This window comes from Borostomias antarcticus (assembly GCF_949987555.1).
Source record: "Borostomias antarcticus genome assembly, chromosome: 2".
Classification (NCBI taxonomy): domain Eukaryota; kingdom Metazoa; phylum Chordata; class Actinopteri; order Stomiiformes; family Stomiidae; genus Borostomias; species Borostomias antarcticus.
The window spans coordinates 8,927,053-8,951,193 of NC_140235.1; the positions used below are offsets into that span (position 1 = coordinate 8,927,053).

The 24,141-nt window shown below is 45.2% G+C and overlaps 2 protein-coding genes across 2 annotated transcripts; both read right to left on the minus strand.

The window, feature by feature from the left end:
* Positions 1-1,655: 1,655 nt before the first annotated feature.
* On the minus strand, positions 1,656-12,761 carry LOC311324877 (histamine N-methyltransferase-like). Its single transcript, XM_084457474.1, has 7 exons — positions 10,556-12,761; positions 10,113-10,268; positions 9,818-9,867; positions 9,150-9,257; positions 4,077-4,207; positions 3,872-3,965; positions 1,656-2,576 (listed from the first exon to the last, which is right to left on the minus strand). The coding sequence occupies exons 2-7, from the start codon at positions 10,247-10,249 to the stop codon at positions 2,221-2,223; spliced, it is 876 nt and encodes a 291-aa protein (XP_084313600.1). The 5' UTR covers positions 10,250-10,268; positions 10,556-12,761; the 3' UTR covers positions 1,656-2,220.
* A 3,208-nt stretch (positions 12,762-15,969) lies between these two features.
* Positions 15,970-23,924, minus strand: LOC311324888 (histamine N-methyltransferase-like). The gene is made up of 7 exons (XM_084457485.1): positions 23,796-23,924; positions 23,353-23,508; positions 23,085-23,134; positions 22,359-22,466; positions 18,206-18,336; positions 18,001-18,094; positions 15,970-16,709 (listed from the first exon to the last, which is right to left on the minus strand). Exons 2-7 carry the CDS (start codon positions 23,487-23,489, stop codon positions 16,354-16,356), a joined length of 876 nt encoding a protein of 291 aa, XP_084313611.1. The 5' UTR covers positions 23,490-23,508; positions 23,796-23,924; the 3' UTR covers positions 15,970-16,353.
* Positions 23,925-24,141: the final 217 nt, after the last annotated feature.

The following is a 24,141-nucleotide window of genomic DNA, read 5'->3' on the forward strand; positions in this document are numbered from 1 at the left end:
CCCCATGGGCACACACCCATAAACCCAACTCACTCTCCTACTCGACCACACACACACACACATACACACACACACACACACACGGGGTTCAATAGTTAGGGAGAGGGAGAGAGTAATATTCACCAGCTACGAATAAGATCTATATAGATAGACAGATTACAAAGGAACCTCCCCCAGGTGGTGAGTGCTGACACGGAGCTCGCAAGCTCAACACCTTCTATGGACGCTTTGAGAACAGCAGCGGCAGACATCTGAGTTAAACAGGAGAGGGGAGGAGGAGGAGCAGGAGGAGGAGGAGGAGAGAACCATCACTTGTATCTGCGCACGCTGTGAGAAGCCCAGGAAGGTAGCAGGACCAGAGGGCATTACGGGGCGTGTCCTGAAGACCTGCACTGACAGCGATATTCAACCTGAGTCTGGCCCAGTCTGTCACACCCACAGGCTTCCAAGAGTCAGACATTTAGGACACTCTACCACTAGGCCACAGAGCTGGTCTTTTGAGGTATTTTAGGGTACCTTTACTTGTGGTATATTTCCAGGCACTTTGGGGTATTTTATGGTACTTTGGGGTATTTTGGGGTATACATTGGGGCTCTTTGTGGTATTTGGGGGCACTTTGGGGTATTTTGTGGTACTTTGGGGTATTTTAGGGTACTTTGGGGTATACTTTGGGGTAGTTTGTGGTACTTTGTGGTTCTTTGTGGTGATTAGTAGGACCCGTTGTGACCTTTATGCTATGGCCTTGGTCAGCCCCGTGGTCAATCCTCCACCACGTTTTGTAGAAATTGGTCTTATTGTGTGATCATTATGTAGAAGTTATTATGTTATTGACTTCTACATGCTGACAGACAGACACACAGACAGACTTGACAGACAGACAGGACACAGAAAGAAAGACAGACAGACAGACAGGCAGAGAAGTGAAAGATTACCTTCCTCCCCCACAGGAATGGCCCTCCCTCCCTACGTTACTGCGGACAATGTTGGCCTGCATTTCAATGTTGGCACCACAAGAGGCAGTAGTCCCAACACACCAAAATCAAGAAGGACACCAAAATCAACCTGCCGATCTCCACTGCACAAGTAGAGTAGTGGTGAGAGCATTGGACTCCCACCCTGGAGACTGGGGTTGAAGACCCAGTGGGGATGACTTTATGGGACTATACCCCAAACCTCCACATGTTCATCCTTTCACTCCAACCTTTACCCCTTGCCTTATAGATCAGATCCTGTCCCAACCCCAACCCATATTCTAACCCCAACCCACACTAGGGACGGGAAGAAGGACACCAAAACCCACTTGCCGATCTCCACTGCACAAGTAGAGTAGTGGTGAGAGCATTGGACTCCCACCCAGGAGACCGGGGTTCCTGGTGGGGATGACTTTATGTTATCATTAGTGTAACTGCTTTAGCCACTGACCGCTACCATTAATGTTATGGAAGCTGCTGCTAGTTGTTGTGAGCCCATGAGCTAACTGGCTACCCCGCTCTTATTGTGCTGGATTAGCATTGGAAGCATTGGAACTGATGTGTCCAGGTGACAAGACCAATCTTTATTTATCAGACATTACCGTCCTACCAGTCCTGCACAGAAACAAACCAGCCAACACACATAAGCCAGGCTGGACCTGGCCTGGTTTATCATCCTGTTTTCACCCAATTTGATAGCCAACTGACCCTGACCCTAGTGTCTAAATACCCCCGACTAAGGATTGGCAGCTGCACCAGAACACGACACATTGGACCGCTACAACACCACGGACCCCCAGTTCTCCATTTCTCAAAGATAATTTGAGTATGCATGAGTACCGTTTATTAACAAGTATTTGCACAGGAAGCTACAGTTCAATCTACAGTAGTAAATTCTCTTTACTGTACAGCATATCACAGTCACAATAACGCTTCTACTTCTTACTTCGATTATTTACAAAAGTATTGGATTATACTTCTGACAAATTCAGAAAAATCAGGAATTACTAAGGGCTCTGTACACATTATAACATGGTGACAAAGTGTGCATTTGACATTTCATGAGCAGCTTTATCAAGGTCTAAAAACTATGATTAATGTGTAATTCACGCTCCAATTATAATAGCAATTGATAGTGGCTGAACTGTGAATGTGCTGTGATGTTTTCAGACGTAGACCTTCCTACCAGACAGACTGAAGCATCAGGCCCTAAAACTGCTTTATGCTCCAGTAGTTTGAAACACATTTCTTAAGGTTCAACCACCAGCACTCCAAGGTTGTTGTTGAATATGACTCTCCCATCGGCCTGCTGGCTGCAGTCAGGATGTCTCAGCAGCTCCAGCACCCCGGCCCTCAGCTCTGGGGGAGCCGTCTTACTGAAGTCCAGCACCTGGGTCAGGAAGTCCAGCAGCAGCTCCCCCGCCTCGTCGCCCTCGGTGAAGCACTCTGTGATGTCAATCTGAGAGGGCAGCTCGTAGCTCTGGTAGCGAAGGCCTTTGGTGTCCAGAAGGCTCTTGATGTCGCCGGTGTTCACACACTGGCTGATCTCAGTGTTGCACAGCTGGCTCCTGTAGGTTCTCCAGAGCTTCCCCCAGCCACTCTCCCCTGACCCCAGAGACACACACCAACACACAATATAACACACCAACACTGGACATCACACACCAACACAATATAACACACCGACATTGGACATCACACACCAACATGCAATATCACACATCAACACATCGTCATCACATCATAACTTGTCGTGGGGTGTGCGCTGAGCGCGTCCCAGTCTGCCTCTCCAACACCTGACCAACCCTCCACCTCAGACCAGACCTCCACCTCTGACCAGACCTCCACCTCTGACCAGACCTCCACCTCTGACCAGCCCTCCACCTCTGACCAGACCTCCACCCCTGACCAACCCTCCACCTCTGACCAGACCTCCACCTCTGACCAGACCTCCACCTGACCAACCCTCCACCTCTGACCAGACCTCCACCTCTGACCAGACCTCCACCTGACCAGCCCTCCACCTCTGACCAACCCTCCACCTCTGACCAGACCTCCACCTCTGACCAACACTCCACCTCCACCTCTGACCAGACCTCCACCTCTGACCAGCCCTCCACCTCTGACCAACCCTCCACCTCTGACCAGACCTCCACCTCTGACCAGACCTCCACCTCTACCTCTGACCAGCCCTCCACCTCTGACCAGACCTCCACCTGCGCGCTCTTAGAGAGCGTTGGCTAGGCGACGACACAGCCGGTCTCCATTAGGCAATCAGCGCACCTGACACTGATCAGCTCCTCTGCTACAAGAGTCAGTCAGACCTGCTGTTCGTCGCCAGATCGTAGCCTAATGTTTACGGTACAGTCAAGCTCCTTGAGTGTTCTCTATACTAGCCTGCTTTTCTGTGGAACCCAGCCTCACTCTGTTCTTCCCCAGCCTCACCCTGTTCTTCCCCAGCCTCACTCTGTTCTTCCCCCTGAATAAACAAGCCCCCGGGCTGAAGGACTCCTAACCCCCTGAATAAACACGCCCCCGGGCTGAAGGACTCCTAACCCCCTGAATAACCCCCCCCAGGCTGAAGGACTCCTAACCCCCTGAATACCCCCCCCCCCAGGCTGAAGAACTCCTAACCCCCTGAATAGACACCCCCCCAGGCTGAAGGACTCCTAACCCCCTGAATAAACACCCCCCCAGGCTGAAGGACTCCTAACCTCCTGAATAGACACCCCCCTGGGCTGGAGGATTCCTAACCCCCTGAATAAACACGCCCCCGGGCTGAAGGACTCCCCGCTCCGTGCCGTCTTTGGCCTCCCAGGGTCGGACTCATAACAATAACTATTCTGTCCAAATACAAGACATTTCACCACATCAAAAACATCTCTATGACATCAACTGACCTGATACAAGGATGATGAGAAGTTTGCCGTTCTTGTTCAGGAGGCTGTGGAAGAAGGATATGGTGGCACCAGGATCCTTCACATAGTACAGCATCTGGAAGACACCGGATTACAAACATGCAGACATATTATAATCCAGATACTCTATAATTTGCTATTCAGGTGTACAGGTCACAAGAAAACAGCATACTGTAACAGATATGACCTGTATCATGTGAATGAAGTCCATCTTCTTGGTCATGTTCTTCTCTGTCCAGTGCTTTTCAAACTCGGAGGCAGTCATCTTATTCCAGGTGAAGTTCATATAATCTAAGTTTGGTGTCTTGGACACGAGCACTAGGCAAAACCAGATGCAGTCAAAACATTTTGTAAAGTCTAAGTTATTTCCACAAAACATAATGAATTATAGTAAATATGGTTTATTCTAAGCATTAACAAAACGTTTCATGTTTTTATGCATGAAATTGTGTGAGCTGACACCAGGGGCCGGTTGCACCAGCTGGGCGCAACTTGGATGTGAGACTAGGCTGGACGTAAAAATGTATACCTGTTGGCCCACCTGGTCGCAGGGCTGCATCTGGGTTTAAATCTCACGCCTCCCCCTGAGTATGTGTAAGATAGAAATACCTGACTAGTTTCCATGGTGACACATTTTTATGAAAAATATTAGTCAAACTTCGGTACGGCGCGTTTAATATACCGTCTACATGACCAGCGGGCTTTCAGACGCAGAGGGTTTAGAGAGATCGCACAAACCCTCTCGATATACATGGAGACAGAGAGCTAAGAGAAGGATGTGGCTTCAGAAGGGCTGATCTGTTTGAATGAACTGATGAACTTTCTCTAAATAGTTCTATGCTAAATATTAAAAAAATCCTTCCCAGATAAACTAGAATCTTACTTTATGGCGAATTATATGTCAGAATGCCAACTAACACCTCGGTGAGCTTCTTGTCTTTGAAATCGAGATTTTAACATGTTTTTGAATGATTTTTCAAGGTGCCCACCCACATCCATTGTATGACCTAAATGGTGGTAGAGCAATTATCAGACTTTCTCAAAAGTGCTAGTTTTGTCAACGTTTTGATCTGAACCATTGTATATGATCATAAGTAACCTTAAAACAGGGCTAAACATGCATTTTCCCTTTACTACTCCTTTAAGGTCATTGTTAACACAATCTGCTAAAACTGTCATGCCTGATTTCAACATCTTTAAAAGGTGAAGTTTATATATATTATGATATGACAGCCGTGTGCCAATTTAAAAAACGACACCTCCCTCTCACTCAACTGAGCAAGCGAAGGCTGACATGGGATGTGGACTAGGGCGACTCGCGGTTACAAGAACAGGCGTAGCACGTCGACCTTGCAAGCAGAAAATACAGGGTTCGAATCTCGTTCGACCATATGTCTGATTATTGAAATGCTTGTACCGCCAGATTCCTCGTTTTGAGTCAAGTTTGAAACATTGTTTGCATCGCTTGGCCCCCACAATGCTGCTTGCAGCTTTATTGTTATAGGCCTATTGTTCTTATTATTACTATTGGCTTATAATAGCCTATGCTTTAATATGTAAATAAATCTACTTCACATACACATGTAGGCTATAGGCTATAATTGTATGACCTAATCTAAATTCAGAAATATGCTGTCATCCTCAAAAGTGTAGGAGTCATAGGAGCCGTCACTTAAGTAGTTGAATTTCCAAGTTCAGTTCACGCTTCTCCAGTTCAATCTTCTCCACCCGCAGTTTTTCAGTTTCCATCTCCACTCTTAGGATTTCTTTCTCAACCAACTTGCGTTGACGGTCCGGACTGCGTCTGGCCCTTACAGGAGAGATTGGCCGGTGTCTGTTTGTCGCTGCTGTAGGCCTACTGGGCGCTGAAATGCTGGGAGTCTGCACACCGTCATCCGACTCCGTCTCAGGCTGGGACAGCAACATCACAGTGCTGTCTGGGCCCCTAAGCCCGTTGAAGGTGGGCTCATTATCCCCCCCCCCAAACAGATCCGTTATTATAGGGCTGTATGGAGATATTTTGGGCAACGGGCCGCCGCCTGTTGGGGGATTCTTTATCAGACCTGGCATCCCGTCTTGCTGCTTGGATAAGATCTTTCCATTTCTGTTTCACCTCTTCCTCTGTCCGACAGCCAACTCCTCCTGCACAATCATTCACTGCTGCCGTAATTGAAGCCCACACTGCTTGTTTTTTGTCGTTGATGATTGTGTTGTTATGTTTAGATGTGAGAATTGGCCTATATTTGCTATAAAGTTCTGTAATATTGCATATTTCTGTCTGTGTAGTTCATCTTGTGTTTTTCATCTTGTGTTTTTTAGTCTTCATTTTCACCCCTTTCAACCTAAAAACACTGTTACTTAGTAACCGCTGTGATAGAATGTATCCCTGTGAGCGGTATCATAATGGAGTGATAGAATGTATCCGTGAACGCGCATTGCTCCCGCCTGGCGGAGCTGCGCCTCGTCGTAGTTTCAGATGGTGGAACAGGTGTAGATGTTCATCACAGCGCTGGGCGGTGCTAAGCCTGACGCAGGTCTCACACCTGACTTTTTTACGTCCAGCTGGTGCAGCCGGCCCCAGGACATGAGCAGAGTGGAGGTCAGTTCTAGGCATGGATGTATTAATAGAACTGGATACAGCCACTCCATCCACTGACCGATATCAACAATGAAGCCCTATTGAACCGCGCCATCTTGGCAAATTTGTAGTCATTTGACTATTTCCGGTGACTTTTGTACTTGGCCAGTTGTGCTTTTCTGGCCTTCCGGTGACTTTTGTACTTGCGCAGTTGAGCTTTTCTGTCCGACGCGCGTCCACGAAAAAGTTCACCTTTATATGAAATGTAGACGCACGTTCCCGGCTCTCCCCGCTTTGATTTAGCAATGAAAACCGGCTTGCATATTAACCTGTTTTTGTCAAATATATCCATTGGAGACATTATTTTTTCATCCAGGCATCTTAGTTTTAACAGGTTAAATATAACTGAACATGTTTTGTTTGCTAGTAGATGGTATTCATTCCGTTCGCGATAACGTTATTGCAGCCAGGCTAAATTCCTCCAGGGAGCCAGTGACCGGCGAGTTGAAAAGCTTCCCTCCCCGCCAGCAGGAGCTTTGGCCGCGGCTACCGCATCTCGGATAACCCGCTGAGTTCGTGGCTGCTATTTCACACTCGCCCTTGATCAATCGAATCTTATCTCCGTATAAATACACATTAAGCCTATATCGCCTTATTCACCACAAAATATGTTTCAATCTGAGGTTATTTTCATAGATAGATTTTGCCTCATTTTTGATAATTTACTGCCATGCAGGCCGTCTGCGCTGTCCCCAGCACCACCTTAACAGAGGAAGTTTGAAATGTCTAAATATTCCCAAGCATGCATTTCCATTCGTAAATCACATTAGCTGACCTGCCCGGACAACTGCATCTCATCCGATAAACATAGCCTATGAACAATACATCCATGATGGCAAGCCAGAAACGCAGATACAAGTTCAAGTACCACAAATAAAGGTAGCCTATTCATTCTAACATCAACGGGGTCCCGGCTAAAGTATTTTAATACCATCCATCGTCATCCGCTTATCCGGGGTCGGGTCGCGGAGGCAGCAGTTCCAGCAGGGGGCCCCAGACATCCCTTTCCCTAGCATCAACCAGCTCTGCCTGGGGAATCTTTAGCCGTTCATAGGCCAGTGCGGATGTTTAATCAAATGTGTTAATGAAAATGACCACAAAAAAGGAGAGTAGTCAAAGCACACCGCCCAAAAAGGGCTTAATACATACAACAAACTGATCAGGCTAATCATTTTTTAATGAAAATGACCACAAGACAACCTCCTGTGCATAGTTGAAATGGTAGTGGGATACGGTGATAAACTGGAGTGATCATTTGACAGCAATTATTAATATGCAAGCCGGTTTTCATTGCTAAATCAAAGCGGGGAGAGCCGAGAGAGCCGGGAACGTGCGTCTACATTTCACATAAAGGTGAACTTTTTCGTGGACGCGCGTCGGACAGAAAAGCTCAACTGCGCAAGTACAAAAGTCACCGGAAATAGCCAAATGACTACAAATCTAGCCAAGATGGCGCGGTTCAATAGGCCTTCACTTTAGATTTCGAATCCTGGGGGCTTGGTTCTAGGTGTTGTAGAGTTATAGTGTTATACTAGTGTTGTAGTGTAGTCTTGTAGTGTAGTCTTGTAGTGTAGTCTTGTAGTGTAGTCTTGTAGTGTTGTAGTGTAGTCTTGTAGTGTTGTAGTGTTATGCTGTGTTCACACCGGGCGCGGCGAGAAAATTCACGCCGCCCAGTTCGCCCCAATCTCGCCGCGGGATCAATGGGTTGCCGCCTGAATCCGCCACAGAAAGTTCAAAAAATGTAACTTTTGCAAATGTCCTGGCTGCCGCGCCGCCGAGTTCGCCTGATTCCCGTGCCGCCCGCCGCCCAGTTTGCACGAATTGTATTGACTTTCTATGTAAACTCGCCGCGCGGCCGGAAAAATTTGCGCCCGGTGTGAACACAGCATTATAGTGTCCTGTAGGCCAGTTCTAGGTGTTGTAGTGTTCTAGTGTTATAATAGTGTTGTAGTGTTCTAGTGTTATAATAGTGTTGTAGTGTTTTAGTGTTATAATAGTGTTGTAGTGTTTTAGTGTTATAATAGTGTTCTAGTGTTGTGTCCTGTAGGCCAGTTTTAGTGTTGTTCTAGTGTTTTAGTGTTATAATAGTGTAGTGTGTCCTGAGGCCAGTTCTAGGTGTTCTAGTGTTCTAATAGTGTTGTAGTGTTATAATAGTGTTCTAGTGTTCTAATATTGTTATAGTGTTCTAGTGTTATAATAGTGTTCTAGTGTAATAGTGTTCTAGTGTTATAATAGTGTTCTAGTGTTATAATAGTGTTCTAGTGTTATAATTGTGTTCTAGTGTTCTAGTGTTATAATAGTGTTCTAGTGTAATGGTGTTCTAGTGTTATAATAGTGTTCGAGTGTTCTAGTGTTATAATAGTGTTCTAGTGTAATAGTGTTCTAGTGTTGTAGTGTTATAATAGTGTTCTAGTTTAATAGTGTTCTAGTGTTATAATAGTGTTCTAATGTAATAGTGTTCTAGTGTTATAATATTGTTATAGTGTTCTAGTGTTATAATAGTGTTCTAGTGTTATAATAGTGTTCTAGTGGTCCTGTGTTATAATAGTGTTATAGTGTTGTGTCCTGTAGTCCAGTTCTAGTGTTATAATAGTGTTGTAGTGTTGTGTCCTGTAGTCCCACCCTTGTAGTTGTGAAGCTGCTGGCCACTGGGCTCCACCACCTGGTTGTCCACGGTTACCCCTGGGTGCTTCAGACGCAGCTGGGAGCACATCTCCAGGTCAATCTGCCCTGCGGACACACACACACACACACACACACACACTAGGAACACCAGCCACAGGCCCACTACAGGGTCATGAGACCCAAAACAAAAGCTTGTATTCAAACCCATATGTCAACAGGTCCTATCATGATATCCTGTGACCAGTTTAGGGAACTGGATTTGAGAATACTAAAATGTTAATAACAAAATTTAGTTAATATTCAGAACTGTTACTGTATCATCATGAACTGAACTTTTGCACGTAGCTTCCTAAAGGTAGCCTGGTAGGAACATTGGCATAAAAATAGTTGTAGTGCCCCCTACAGGCTACCACTGGTAACACTGACAGTGAAAAAGCACTGCCATGAACCTGGAGAAATGTTACATTGAGATTATTAACACTGAGACCAATAAAGGCAGCTGGACAGCCTTCAGAATGATTACAGGTGTTCCACAGGGCAAGGTCTCATGCTGTAGAAGTCATCAACACAGTTATAAATTAGACCATACTAAATGTATAACAGGCAGATCAAAGGCTGTGTCCTCCATGGTTATAATTCGATGCTAATAAGTTGAGTCTTCTCACCTGCTCCACTTCCGATTCCCATGACATTCAGATGGTTTCCTTCTCCAACGCTACAGCAGAGAGACTCACACTTAGAGGACAATGTTATGCCCTGACAGTTCTTTGAATAATGTAATCATAATGTTATAATGTACAGTATATCATAATGTACAGTGAGATCACAATGTACAGTGCTTACATACAGGTCTTGATTTCTATTTTTCAATACGCCATTATAATTTGACTTTGAATTAGAAAATGTCTTATTGGGACTGGTGTCCAGAATGTCCAGAAGGGTCTGAGCCTTTGCAGTCACCTGGCCAGGATGTCTGGGAGGACGCCATGAATGAAGTCCTGCATGCACTGGTGCTCAGAGGAGCGGTCCAAGAAGAGCTGGAAGGACTTTTGGTACCTGCCATCATCTTCAACCAGACTCCGTAGAAGAGAAGCCATGGAGAATTTTCTGCCCGGTCTTAAAAGGACACAGATAGGCTAAGTCTATACCCGGGCTAATTCTTGCAAACAAATCAAGTAGGCCTATATATCTCGTGGATGGTGGCTTCCTCTGTATTTCTCAGTGGTCGTGTTGTGCCTATCTCTGCTGTACAGATGCATAACCTCAGCTACGCCTAAAGTTAAGGGATCTAGAAGAAATAGACGATTTGTAAGTGCGCAAAACTCCCCGGCAAATTAGATTTAAGATGGTCATAGCTGCGCTTTGGATATTTTTGTAGGCATGTGCAGTTGTATGCTACTTACGCTCTGTCCGAGACGAAATGACACGATTTTGATTCCGTAGCCCAGTCCAGTCAGGCTAGGCGACACATTCTTGTTCCCTCTTTGCGAAAGTGCAGCCGCGACGGCGAATTCCTCCCCTTTCAGTAGGCTTCCTGTTGCAAGGGTGGACTGTGGGGTGCAAGTTCGGATCTTTCTAGGCTTGCCTACTGATTCAGATCTGAATCAACTGTTGCGTTGTAGCAGAACGATGAGAAAAGCATGTGAACGAATCCTGCCCTAAAAAGGATCTCGGTTCACTTTAGAATGTATGACAGAATAAATGTGCATGTTATGATTTGTGTGTGCAGCCTACTTAAAGTCCAGGTTAACCCAGTTCAAATTTTTGTTATGAGCTTCACACACCACAGGGAAACATGTCATTAACCACCCAGCCAAATCTGAGTGATTAAAAATGTCGCTAAGTATATAAAATAAGGCTTCAAAATCGGTTAAAAATCAGCAGCATTCTCTGGTCTGAGACTGTGGGGGCGTGTCTGCTGGAGGCACCGAAGCCACACCCAATTGCGTGGGGAGGGGGTGTGGAGGGAAGAACCTGTCAAATAGTACCGTTCTCTGGTCTGCATATTGTCACACTGGCACGCCGTCTCTTTTGTGGTAGGAAGGCACAGCTTTGTGAAAACAGAGAGGAGTTGAAATTACACTTGTCTAATGAGTCAAACGCACAGATGCTTCTTCCTAACCTACCTCCTGACAAACACAGGTAAAACTGTAGCTACTCTATACCAACGCGCCAGTGTTACCCTTAGATGCAAAATACAAAAACAGGCAACGAGGAATGTATGAGTCGGTCCCTATTTTCTCCCTGCCACCTCCGGACCCATTCCTATCCCTCCCAGGCGATCCTGTCGTCCCTTGGGATCAATGGAAAAAGTTGTTTAAAATGTACCTTTTAGTCACTGGCTTGAACAGCGCTGATAGCGCGAAGAAGCGTACACTACCGGAGTTGATAATCGGGACAGACTCATCCACTCTCGTTGGCAATGTTATGTGTGAGAATAACGAGCACTCGGCTTCAACTTTCCCGCAACATATCCAACAGAACTGGAATGTTCAGCCAGTAGCCGCCGAGCACCGCTTCACTGGGAGAGGGTGCGTCTTTCTCCAGCTGCAGCTGGTCTACCTAACCATCCCCCTCGCTCCCGCCTCCCGGTCTCCCGCTGGACAAATATACTGTCTGTAACCATTACCGGTGAACCCATACGTACATCAGGTGCCACAAATATGGCAGGCAGTTTCTGTATAGTTAACGCTTATAGTCATATATCATCCGTAACGTTATTTGGTGGGTGGTCGCCTGGTCGGTGCTGCTAGCTATGTTAGCTAGACTAAGGTTATATACACACTCCCATCTGCAACAAGCTAGCTAATGTTAGCTATAATTCCTCCTAAGATTACATATAATTCATCATAGCTGACATTACCACATAAATGTCAAGACACATTTTGTAGATTAACGTAGCAGTGTATTTTCCTATTGCTTACGTTACCTAGCTAACGTTATAACGTTAATTAGCTATAAGCACACAAGGCAGCGGTGTAGGCACCAAAGGTTGATGCGACAGGAGGAGAATGGAGGCCGGGGAGGGAGATGGTTGGCTCTGCCGAATTCACCAGGACCAGTCGTGAGTCTGTGAAACCCAAAAGCCTCATATTATAATTGCAGAAGCTTTCGGGAGTGAAATGTTTGCTGCAGAGGCGGGCGCTAGCGGTGACAGACTCCTCTGTAACACCATGGCTCTTCAAAAATGCTAACCATTTGCTTCTCATTTCAGCTTTACTCGGGAGTGAAAGAAGGAGATCTTATCATCCCATTCCTGCTGGCATCCAGGAAGGATACATTTTCGTTTAGTTCTATGCATAGGCATTGCTGACTAAGAAAAACTAGCTAATTCTAGACTGTTGGTTAAAACTAGCTAATTCTAGACTCAAGATTGAGCAGGAGAACCGAAGATTCAAATCCGTTCTAGCTTTATATAGTGTTAGGGCGGGGATATGCTAAGAACACCGCTCTACGTCATCCGGTACCGTTTTAAACCCGCCCAGAAAATCCAGAAATCAAAACTGGTCAAAAACACAAAACTGGTCTAACTTCACAATTCAGTACTACGCATGGTTCATCCCATTTTTACATGTTATCAGCAATGCATCACTAACACATAGAATGTGTTTTCAAGCAAATCTCTGATTTTGGTTAACTGGGACTTTAAGTATAGCCTTGTGCTCCCCAGAGTGTTTCAAGTAGAACTGGAAGCCCTGGACGTAGCGGCCCTCATATCCTGCTTGCTTTGGCTCAGTAGCCATGGCTACAGCTTGTGACCTGTACAGCAAAGACATAGACACAGACTACAGTCATTATTGCATTGGGTTACAGATAGAGTAGGGTGTACCATTGTATGAGTCAACCAGATGTTGCAGGTAACTGCAGTACATCAATCTAATCAAGACACAATTAGACGACAAAATACAAGCACAAGATACTACTCTACAAACACATTTCACTGAGAAACTATAGTAAGAAATATATGAAAATAGAAAGAAATATGTATTGGAAATCACCTTGAATGTGTGCAGAGTGAGAAATGAGCTGCTGCCTCCCTCAGTCTGACTGGCTAGAGCCTCCCTGGTTCAGCATGTGAACCCTCCCCTTGTTTTATTGGCCAATGTCCATCCCTGATGACATCACTCTTGATCAAAAAAACACTTCGCCTGCACAGAGTGGTATTCTCATGAGATATGGTGCAGTTTATTGTACTCACTTGAACTTTGTTTATGGCTTGGATTCAAAGCTGGACATGGATACTATTGGACGAACCTAGTCTATCTCGTGGCTACAATTGGATGGACTCTATGAACCCTCTAATTAGTAACCATCCAACCTCTGCCCCCATTATCAGTGCATCTCCTGCGCACTGTGAACTCACCTCAGAGTTGGTCCCAGTTCATTGAGCACAGGTTTCAAGAATCGATTCGATTCCGATTCACAAGGTTCAGAATCGATTATCACGATTCAATTCGATTCAATATCAATTCGGTTAGTTATACTAAAACCTGTTTGTTTTTTTTAGCTGTAACCTTAATTACATGACTGCCAAGTTATGCAACACATCAATACTAGGGCTGGATATCGATACTGATTTCCAAAAATGAATGAATGAATCATTGAATGAATCATTTAATTAATTAATGAACTATTCATACCTTCATTTATTCATTCATTCATTCATTAAATAAAAGATCGATTTTGGGATTCATGAATCGATTCTGAATCATTTGATTCCGAATCGATGAATCGCTTTTTTTAAACCCAGCCCTATTCATTCATACTTTATACTCATACTTTATACTATTTATACCGTATATTTAGTGATATCAGCCTTGGATTCAATATAATATTACAACATAATGTAGTAATTCTGTAAGTGCAGCTTCACAGGACTGTTATCTGGGTGCAGGGCACTCGTGGCGACCGACAGAGCAATCCATTCTGCTGCCGGTCAGTTATGAAAGCCTCCAGGTTGCTGTTGATGAATGTGACGTGCACAGACACCCTCCCCCATGGGCACACACCCATAAACCCAACTCACTCTCCTACTCGACCACACACACACACACACACATACACACGCACACACACACACACACACGGGGTTCAATAGTAAGGGAGAGGGAGAGAGTAATATTCACCAGCTACGAATAAGATCTATATAGATAGACAGATTACAAAGGAACCTCCCCCAGGTGGTGAGTGAGTGCTGACACGGAGCTCGCAAGCTCAACACCTTCTATGGACGCTTTGAGAACAGCAGCGGCAGACATCTGAGTTAAACAGGAGAGGGGAGGAGGAGGAGCAGGAGGAGGAGGAGGAGAGAACCATCACTTGTATCTGCGCACGCTGTGAGAAGCCCAGGAAGGTAGCAGGACCAGAGGGCATTACGGGGCGTGTCCTGAAGACCTGCACTGACAGCGATATTCAACCTGAGTCTGGCCCAGTCTGTCACACCCACAGGCTTCCAAGAGTCAGACATTTAGGACACTCTACCACTAGGCCACAGAGCTGGTACTTTGTGGTATATTTCCAGGCACTTTGGGGTATTTTATGGTACTTTGGGGTATACATTGGGGCTCTTTGTGGTATTTGGGGGCACTTTGGGGTATTTTGTGGTACTTTGGGGTATTTTAGGGTACTTTGGGGTATACTTTGGGGTAGTTTGTGGTACTTTGTGGTTCTTTGTGGTACTTTGTGGTGATTAGTAGGACCCGTTGTGACCTTTATGCTATGGCCTTGGTCAGCCCCGTGGTCAATCCTCCACCACGTTTTGTAGAAATTGGTCTTATTGTGTGATCATAGTGTAGAAGTTATTATGCTATTGACTTCTACATGCTGACAGACAGACACACAGACTAGACAGACAGACAGACAAGACACAGAAAGAAAGAAAGACAGACAGACAGGCAGGCAGGCAGAGAAGTGAAAGATTACCTTCCTCCCCCACAGGAATGGCCCTCCCTCCCTCCGTTACTGCGGACAATATTGGCCTGCATTTCAATGTTGGCACCACAAGAGGCAGTAGTCCCAGCACACCAAAATCAAGAAGGACACCAAAATCAACCTACCGATCTCCACTGCACAAGTAGAGTAGTGGTGAGAGCATTGGACTCCCACCCTGGAGACTGGGGTTGAAGACCCGGTGGGGATGACTTTATGGGACTATACCCCAAACCTCCACATGTTCATCCTTTCACTCCAACCTTTACCCCTTGCCTTACAGATCAGATCCTGTCCCAACCCCAACCCATATTCTAACCCCAACCCACACTAGGGACGGGAAGAAGGACACCAAAACCCACCTGCCAATCTCCACTGCACAAGTAGAGTAGTGGTGAGAGCATTGGACTCCCACCCAGGAGACCGGGGTTCTTGGTGGGGATGACTTTATGTTATCATTATTGTAACTGCTTTAGCCACTGACCGCTACCATTAATGTTATGGAAGCTACTGCTAGTTGTTGTGAGCCCATGAGCTATCTGGCTACCCCGCTCTTATTGTGCTGGATTAGCATTGGAAGCATTGGAACTGATGTGTCCAGGTGACAAGACCCATCTTTATTTATCAGACATTACCGTCCTACCAGTCCCGCACAGAAACAAGCCAGCCAACACACATAAGCCAGGCTGGACCTGGCCTGGTTTATCATCCTGTTTTCACCCAATTTGATAGCCAACTGACCCTGACCCTAGTGTCTAAATACCCCCGACTAAGGATTGGCAGCTGCACCAGAACACGACGCATTGGACCGCTACAACACCACAGACCCCCAGTTCTCCATTTCTCAAAGATAATTTGAGAAACCGTTTATTAACAAGTATTTGCACAGGAAGCTACAGTTCAATCTACAGTAGTAAATTCTCTTTACTGTACAGCATATCACAGTCACAATAACGCTTCTACTTCTTACTTTGATTATTTACAAAAGTATCGGATTATACTTCTGACAAATTCAGAAAAATCTGGAATTACTAAGGGCTCTGTACACATTATAACATGGTGACAAAGTGTGCATTTGACATTTCATGAGCAGCTTTATCAAGGTCTAAAAACTATGATTAATGTGTAATTCACGCTCCAATTATAATAGCAATTGATAGTGGCTGAACTGTGAATGTGCTGTGATGTTTTCAGACGTAGTCCTTCCTACCAGACAGACTGAAGCATCAGGCCCTAAAACTGCTTCATGCTCCAGTAGTTTGAAACACATTTCTTAAGGTTCAACCACCAGCACTCCAAGGTTGTTGTTGAATATGACTCTCCCATCGGCCTGCTGGCTGCAGTCAGGATGTCTCAGCAGCTCCAGCACCCCGGCCCTCAGCTCTGGGGGAGCCGTCTTACTGAAGTCCAGCACCTCGGTCAGGAAGTCCAGCAGCAGCTCCCCCTCCTCGTCGCCCTCGGTGAAGCACTCTGTGATGTCAATCTGAGAGGGCAGCTCGTAGCTCTGGTAGCGAAGGCCTTTGGTGTCCAGAAGGCTCTTGATGTCGCCGGTGGTCACACACTGGCTGATCTCAGTGTTGCACAGCTGGCTCCTGTAGGTTCTCCAGAGCTTCCCCCAGCCACTCTCCCCTGACCCCAGAGACACGCACCAACACAATATCACACACCAACACTGGACATCACACACCAACACTGGACATCACACACCAACACACAATATAACACACCAACACTGGACATCACACACCAACACAATATAACACACCGACATTGGACATCACACACCAACATGCAATATCACACATCAACACATCGTCATCACATCATAACTTGTCGTGGGGTGTGCGCTGAGCGCGTTCCCAGTCTGCCTCTCCAACACCTGACCAACCCTCCACCTCAGACCAGACCTCCACCTCTGACCAGACCTCCACCTCTGACCAGACCTCCACCTCTGACCAACCCTCCACCTCTGACCAGACCTCCACCTCTGACCAACCCTCCACCTCTGACCAGACCTCCACCTCTGACCAACACTCCACCTCCACCTCTGACCAGACCTCCACCTCTGACCAGCCCTCCACCTCTGACCAGCCCTCCACCTCTGGCCAGCGCTCCACCTCTGACCAGACCTCCACCTCTGACCAGACCTCCACCTCTACCTCTGACCAGCCCTCCACCTCTGACCAGACCTCCACCTGCGCGCTCTTAGAGAGCGTTGGCTAGGCGACGACACAGCCGGTCTCCATTAGGCAATCAGCGCACCTGACACTGATCAGCTCCTCTGCTACAAGAGTCAGTCAGACCTGCTGTTCGTCGCCAGATCGTAGCCTAATGTTTACGGTACAGTCAAGCTCCTTGAGTGTTCTCTATACTAGCCTGCTTTTCTGTGGAACCCAGCCTCACTCTGTTCTTCCCCAGCCTCACCCTGTTCTTCCCCAGCCTCACTCTGTTCTTCCCCCTGAATAAACAAGCCCCCGGGCTGAAGGACTCCTAACCCCCTGAATAAACACGCCCCCGGGCTGAAGGACTCCTAACCCCCTGAATAAACACGCCCCCGGGCTGAAGGACTCCTAACCCCCTGAATAACCCCCCCCAGGCTGAAGGACTCCTAACCCCCTGAATACCCCCCCCCCAGGCTGAAGAACTCCTAACCCCCTGAATAGACACCCCCCCAGGCTGAAGGACTCCTAACCCCCTGAATAAACACCCCCCCAGGCTGAAGGACTCCTAACCTCCTGAATAGACACCCCCCTGGGCTGGAGGATTCCTAACCCCCTGAATAAACACGCCCCCGGGCTGAAGGACTCCCCGCTCCGTGCCGTCTCTTTGGCCTCCCAGGGTCGGACTCATAACAATAACTATTCTGTCCAAATACAAGACATTTCACCACATCAAAAACCTCTCAATGACATCAACTGACCTGATACAAGGATGATGAGAAGTTTGCCGTTCTTGTTCAGGAGGCTGTGGAAGAAGGATATGGTGGCACCAGGATCCTTCACATAGTACAGCATCTGGAAGACACCGGATTACAAACATGCAGACATATTATAATCCAGATACTCTATAATCTGCTATTCAGGTGTACAGGCCACAAGAAAACAGCATACTGTAACAGATATGACCTGTATCATGTGAATGAAGTCCATCTTCTTGGTCATGTTCTTCTCTGTCCAGTGCTTTTCAAACTCGGAGGCAGTCATCTTATTCCAGGTGAAGTTCATATAATCTAAGTTTGGTGTCTTGGACACGAGCACTAGGCAAAACCAGATGCAGTCAAAAAAAATTGTAAAGTCTAAGTTATTCCCACAAAACATAATTAATTATAGTAAATATGGTTTATTCTAAGCATTAACAAAACGTTTCATGTTTTTAAGCATGAAATTGTGTGAGCTGACACCAGGGGCCGGTTGCACCAGCTGGGCGCAACTTGGATGTGAGACTAGGCTGGACGTAAAAATGTATACCTGTTGCCCCACCTGGTCGCAGGGCTGCGTCTGGGTTTAAATCTCACGCCTCCCCCTGAGTAGGTGTAAGATAGAAATACCTGACTAGTTTCCATGGTGACACATTTTTATGAAAAATATTAGTCAAACTTCGGTACGGCGCGTTTAATATACAGTCTACACGACCAGCGGGCTTTCAGACGCAGAGGGTTTAGAGAGATCGCACAAATACACCTCTCGATATACATGGAGACAGAGAGCTAAGAGAAGGATGTGGCTTCAGTAGGGCTGATCTGTTTGAATGAACTGATGAACTTTCTCTAAATAGTTCTATGCTAAATATTTAAAAAATCCTTCCCAGATAAACTACAATCTTACTTTATGGTGAATTATATGTCAGAATGCCAACTAACACCTCGGTGAGCTTCTTGTCTTTGAAATCGAGAGTTTAACATGTTTTTGAATGATTTTTCAAGGTGCCCACCCACATCCATTGTATGACCTAAATGGTGGTAGAGCAATTATAAGACTTTCTCGAAAGTGCTAGTTTTGTCAGCGTTTTGATCTGAACCATTGTATATGATCATAAGTAACCTTAAAACAGGGCTAAACATGCATTTTCCCTTTACTACTCCTTTAAGGTCGTTAACACAATCTGCTAAAACTGTCATGCCTGATTTCAACATCTTTAAAAGGTGAAGTTTATATATATTATGATATGACAGCCGTGTGCCAATTTAAAAAACGACACCTCCCTCTCACTCAACTGAGCAAGCGAAGGCTGACATGGGATGTGGACTAGGGCGACTCGCGGTTACAAGAACAGGCGTAGCACGTCGACCTTGCAAGCAGAAGGTACAGGGTTCGAATCTCGTTCGACCATATCTCTGATTATTGAAATGCTTGTACCGTCAGATTCCTCGTTTTGAGTCAAGTTTGAAACATTGTTTGCATCGCTTGGCCCCCACAATGCTGCTTGCAGCTTTATTATTATAGGCCTATTGTTCTTATTATTACTATTGGCTTATAATAGCCTATGCTTTAATATGTAAATAAATCTACTTCACATACACATGTAGGCTATAGGCTATAATTGTATGACCTAATCTAAAGTCAGAAATATGCTGTCATCCTCAAAAGTGTAGGAGTCATAGGAGAGCCGTCACTCAAGTAGTTGAATTTCCAAGTTCAGTTCACGCTTCTCCAGTTCAATCTTCTCCACCCGCAGTTTTTCAGTTTCCATCTCCACTCTTAGGATTTCTTTCTCAACCAACTTGCGTTGACGGTCCGGACTGCGTCTGGCCCTTACAGGAGAGATTGGCCGGTGTCTGTTTGTCGCTGCTGTAGGCCTACTGGGCGCTGAAATGCTGGGAGTCTGCACACCGTCATCCGACTCCGTCTCAGGCTGGGACAGCATCATCACAGTGCTGTCTGGGCCCCTAAGCCCGTTGAAGGTGGGCGCATTATCCCCCCCCCAAACAAATCCATTATTATAGGGCTGTATGGAGATATTTTGGGCAACGGGCCGCCGCCTGTTGGGGGATTCTTTATCAGACCTGGCATCCCGTCTTGCTGCTTGGATAAGATCTTTCCATTTCTGTTTCACCTCTTCCTCTGTCCGACAGCCAACTCCTCCTGCACAATCATTCACTGCTGCCGTAATTGAAGCCCACACTGCTTGTTTCTTGTCGTTGATGATTGTGTTGTTATGTTTAGATGTGAGAATTGGCCTATATTTGCTATAAAGTTCTATAATATTGCATATATCTGTCTGTGTAGTTCATCTTGTGTTTTTCATCTTGTGTTTTTTAGTCTTCATTTTCACCCCTTTCAACCTAAAAACACTGTTACTTAGTTACCGCTGTGATAGAATGTATCCCTGTGAGCGGTATCATAACGGAGTGATAGAATGTATCCGTGAACGCGCATTGCTCCCGCCTGGCGGAGCTGCGCCTCGTCGTAGTTTCAGATGGTGGAACAGGTGTAGATGTTCATCACAGCGCTGGGCGGTGCTAAGCCTGACGCAGGTCTCACACCTGACTTTTTTTACGTCCAGCTGGTGCAGCCGGCCCCAGGACATGAGCAGAGTGGAGGTCAGTTCTAGGTGTTGTAGAGTTATAGTGTTATACTAGTGTTGTAGTGTAGTCTTGTAGTGTAGTCTTGTAGTGTAGTCTTGTAGTGTTGTAGTGTAGTCTTGTAGTGTTGTAGTGTTATGCTGTGTTCACACCGGGCGCGGCGAGAAAATTCACGCCGCCCAGTTCGCCCCAATCTCGCCGCGGGATCAATGGGTTGCCGCCTGAATCCGCCACAGAAAGTTCAAAAAATTTAACTTTTGCAAATGTCCTGGCTGCCGCGCCGCCGAGTTCGCCTGATTCCCGTGCCGCCCGCCGCCCAGTTTGCACGAATTGTATTGACTTTCTATGTAAACTCGCCGCGCGGCCGGAAAAATTTGCGCCCGGTGTGAACACAGCATTATAGTGTCCTGTAGGCCAGTTCTAGGTGTTGTAGTGTTCTAGTGTTATAATAGTGTTGTAGTGTTCTAGTGTTATAATAGTGTTGTAGTGTTTTAGTGTTATAATAGTGTTGTAGTGTTTTAGTGTTATAATAGTGTTCTAGTGTTGTGTCCTGTAGGCCAGTTTTAGTGTTGTTCTAGTGTTTTAGTGTTATAATAGTGTAGTGTGTCCTGAGGCCAGTTCTAGGTGTTCTAGTGTTATAATAGTGTTGTAGTGTTATAATAGTGTTCTAGTGTTCTAATATTGTTATAGTGTTCTAGTGTTATAATAGTGTTCTAGTGTAATAGTGTTCTAGTGTTATAATAGTGTTCTAGTGTTATAATAGTGTTCTAGTGTTCTAGTGTTATAATAGTGTTCTAGTGTTCTAGTGTTATAATAGTGTTCTAGTGTAATGGTGTTCTAATGTTATAATAGTGTTCTAGTGTTGTATTGTTATAATAGTGTTCTAGTGTTGTAGTGTTATAATAGTGTTCTAGTGTTATAATAGTGTTCTAGTGTTATAATAGTGTTATACTGTTCTAGTGTTATAATAGTGTTCGAGTGTTCTAGTGTTATAATAGTGTTCTAGTGTAATAGTGTTCTAGTGTTGTAGTGTTATAATAGTGTTCTAGTTTAATAGTGTTCTAGTGTTATAATAGTGTTCTAATGTAATAGTGTTCTAGTGTTATAATATTGTTATAGTGTTCTAGTGTTATAATAGTGTTCTAGTGTTATAATAGTGTTCTAGTGGTCCTGTGTTATAATAGTGTTATAGTGTTCTAGTGTTATAATAGTGTTCTAGTGTTCTAGTGTTATAATAGTGTTCTAGTGTAATGGTGTTCTAGTGTTATAATAGTGTTCTAGTGTTGTATTGTTATAATAGTGTTCTAGTGTTGTAGTGTTATAATAGTGTTCTAGTGTTATAATAGTGTTCTAGTGTTATAATAGTGTTATACTGTTCTAGTGTTATAATAGTGTTCTAGTGTAATAGTGTTCTAGTGTAATAGTGTTCTAGTGTTATAATATTGTTATACTGTTCTAGTGTTATAATAGTGTTCGAGTGTTCTAGTGTTATAATAGTGTTCTAGTGTAATAGTGTTCTAGTGTTGTAGTGTTATAATAGTGTTCTAGTTTAATAGTGTTCTAGTGTTATAATAGTGTTCTAATGTAATAGTGTTCTAGTGTTATAATATTGTTATAGTGTTCTAGTGTTATAATAGTGTTCTAGTGTTATAATAGTGTTCTAGTGGTCCTGTGTTATAATAGTGTTATAGTGTTGTGTCCTGTAGTCCAGTTCTAGTGTTATAATAGTGTTGTAGTGTTGTGTCCTGTAGTCCCACCCTTGTAGTTGTGAAGCTGCTGGCCACTGGGCTCCACCACCTGGTTGTCCACGGTTACCCCTGGGTGCTTCAGACGCAGCTGGGAGCACATCTCCAGGTCAATCTGCCCTGCGGACACACACACACACACACACACACACACACACACACACACACACACACACACACACACACACACACACACACACATACACACACACTAGGAACACCAGCCACAGGCCCACTACAGGGTCATGAGACCCAAAACAGAAGCTTGTATTCAAACCCATATGTCAACAGGTCCTATCATGATATCCTGTGACCAGTTTAGGGAACTGGATTTGAGAATACTAAAATGTTAATAACAAAATTTAGTTAATATTCAGAACTGTTACTGTATCATCATGAACTGAACTTTTGCACGTAGCTTCCTAAAGGTAGCCTGGTAGGAACATTGGCATAAAAATAGTTGTAGTGCCCCCTACAGGCTACCACTGGTAACACTGACAGTGAAAAAGCACTGCCATGAACCTGGAGAAATGTTACATTGAGATTATTAACACTGAGACCGATAAAGGCAGCTGGACAGCCTTCAGAATGATTACAGGTGTTCCACAGGGCAAGGTCTCATGCTGTAGAAGTCATCAACACAGTTATAAATTAGACCATACCAAATGTATAACAGGCAGATCAAAGGCTGTGTCCTCCATGGTTATAATTCGATGCTAATAAGGTGAGTCTTCTCACCTGCTCCACTTCCGATTCCCATGACATTCAGATGGTTTCCTTCTCCAACGCTACAGCAGAGAGACTCACACTTAGAGGACAATGTTATGCCATGACAGTTCTTTGAATAATGTAATCATAATGTTATAATGTACAGTATATCATAATGTACAGTGCTTACATACAGGTCTTGATTTCTATTTTTCAATACGCCATTATAATTTGACTTTGAATTAGAAAATGTCTTATCGGGACTGGTGTCCAGAAGGGTCTGAGCCTTTGCAGTCACCTGGCCAGGATGTCTGGGAGGACGCCATGAATGAAGTCCTGCATGCACTGGTGCTCAGAGGAGCGGTCCAAGAAGAGCTGGAAGGACTTTTGGTACCTGCCATCATCTTCAACCAGACTCCGTAGAAGAGAAGCCATGAAGAATTTTCTGTCCGGTCTTAAAAGGACACAGATAGGCTAAGTCTATACCCGGGCTAATTCTTGCAAACAAATCAAGTAGGCCTATATATCTCGTGGATGGTGGCTTCCTCTGTATTTCTCAGTGGTCGTGTTGTGCCTATCTCTGCTGTACAGATGCATAACCTCAGCTACGCCTAAAGTTAAGGGATCTAGAAGAAATAGACGATTTGTAAGTGCGCAAAACTCCTCGGCAAATTAGATTTAAGATGGTCATAGCTGCGCTTTGGATATTTTTGTAGGCATGTGCAGTTGTATGCTACTTACGCTCTGTCCGAGACGAAATGACACGATTTTGATTCCGTAGCCCAGTCCAGTCAGGCTAGGCGACACATTCTTGTTCCCTCTTTGCGAAAGTGCAGCCGCGACGGCGAATTCCTCCCCTTTCAGTAGGCTTCCTGTTGCAAGGGTGGACTGTAGGGTGCAAGTTCGGATCTTTCTAGGCTTGCCTACTGATTCAGATCTGAATCAACTGTTGCGTTGTAGCAGAACGATGAGAAAAGCATGTGAACGAATCCTGCCCTAAAAAGGATCTCGGTTCACTTTAGAATGTATGACACAGAATAAATGTGCATGTTATGATGTGTTCAGCCTACTTAAGTAGGTTTAAGCC

Bases quoted from the DNA above. Each gene is read 5' to 3' on its own strand.
- LOC311324888 (XM_084457485.1), bottom strand. From the start codon at position 23,489: ATGGCTTCTCTTCTACGGAGTCTGGTTGAAGATGATGGCAGGTACCAA. The intron at 23,135-23,352 runs GTGACTGCAAAG...TCTCTGCTGTAG, and splicing joins CTCCCAGACATCCTGGCCAG to CGTTGGAGAAGGAAACCATC. The intron at 18,337-22,358 runs GTGGGACTACAG...GGTTTTGCCTAG, and splicing joins GCAGCTTCACAACTACAAGG to TGCTCGTGTCCAAGACACCA.
- LOC311324877 (XM_084457474.1), bottom strand. From the start codon at position 10,249: ATGGCTTCTCTTCTACGGAGTCTGGTTGAAGATGATGGCAGGTACCAA. The intron at 9,868-10,112 runs GTGACTGCAAAG...TCTCTGCTGTAG, and splicing joins CTCCCAGACATCCTGGCCAG to CGTTGGAGAAGGAAACCATC. The intron at 9,258-9,817 runs GTGAGAAGACTC...GTGTGTCCGCAG, and splicing joins GGGAATCGGAAGTGGAGCAG to GGCAGATTGACCTGGAGATG.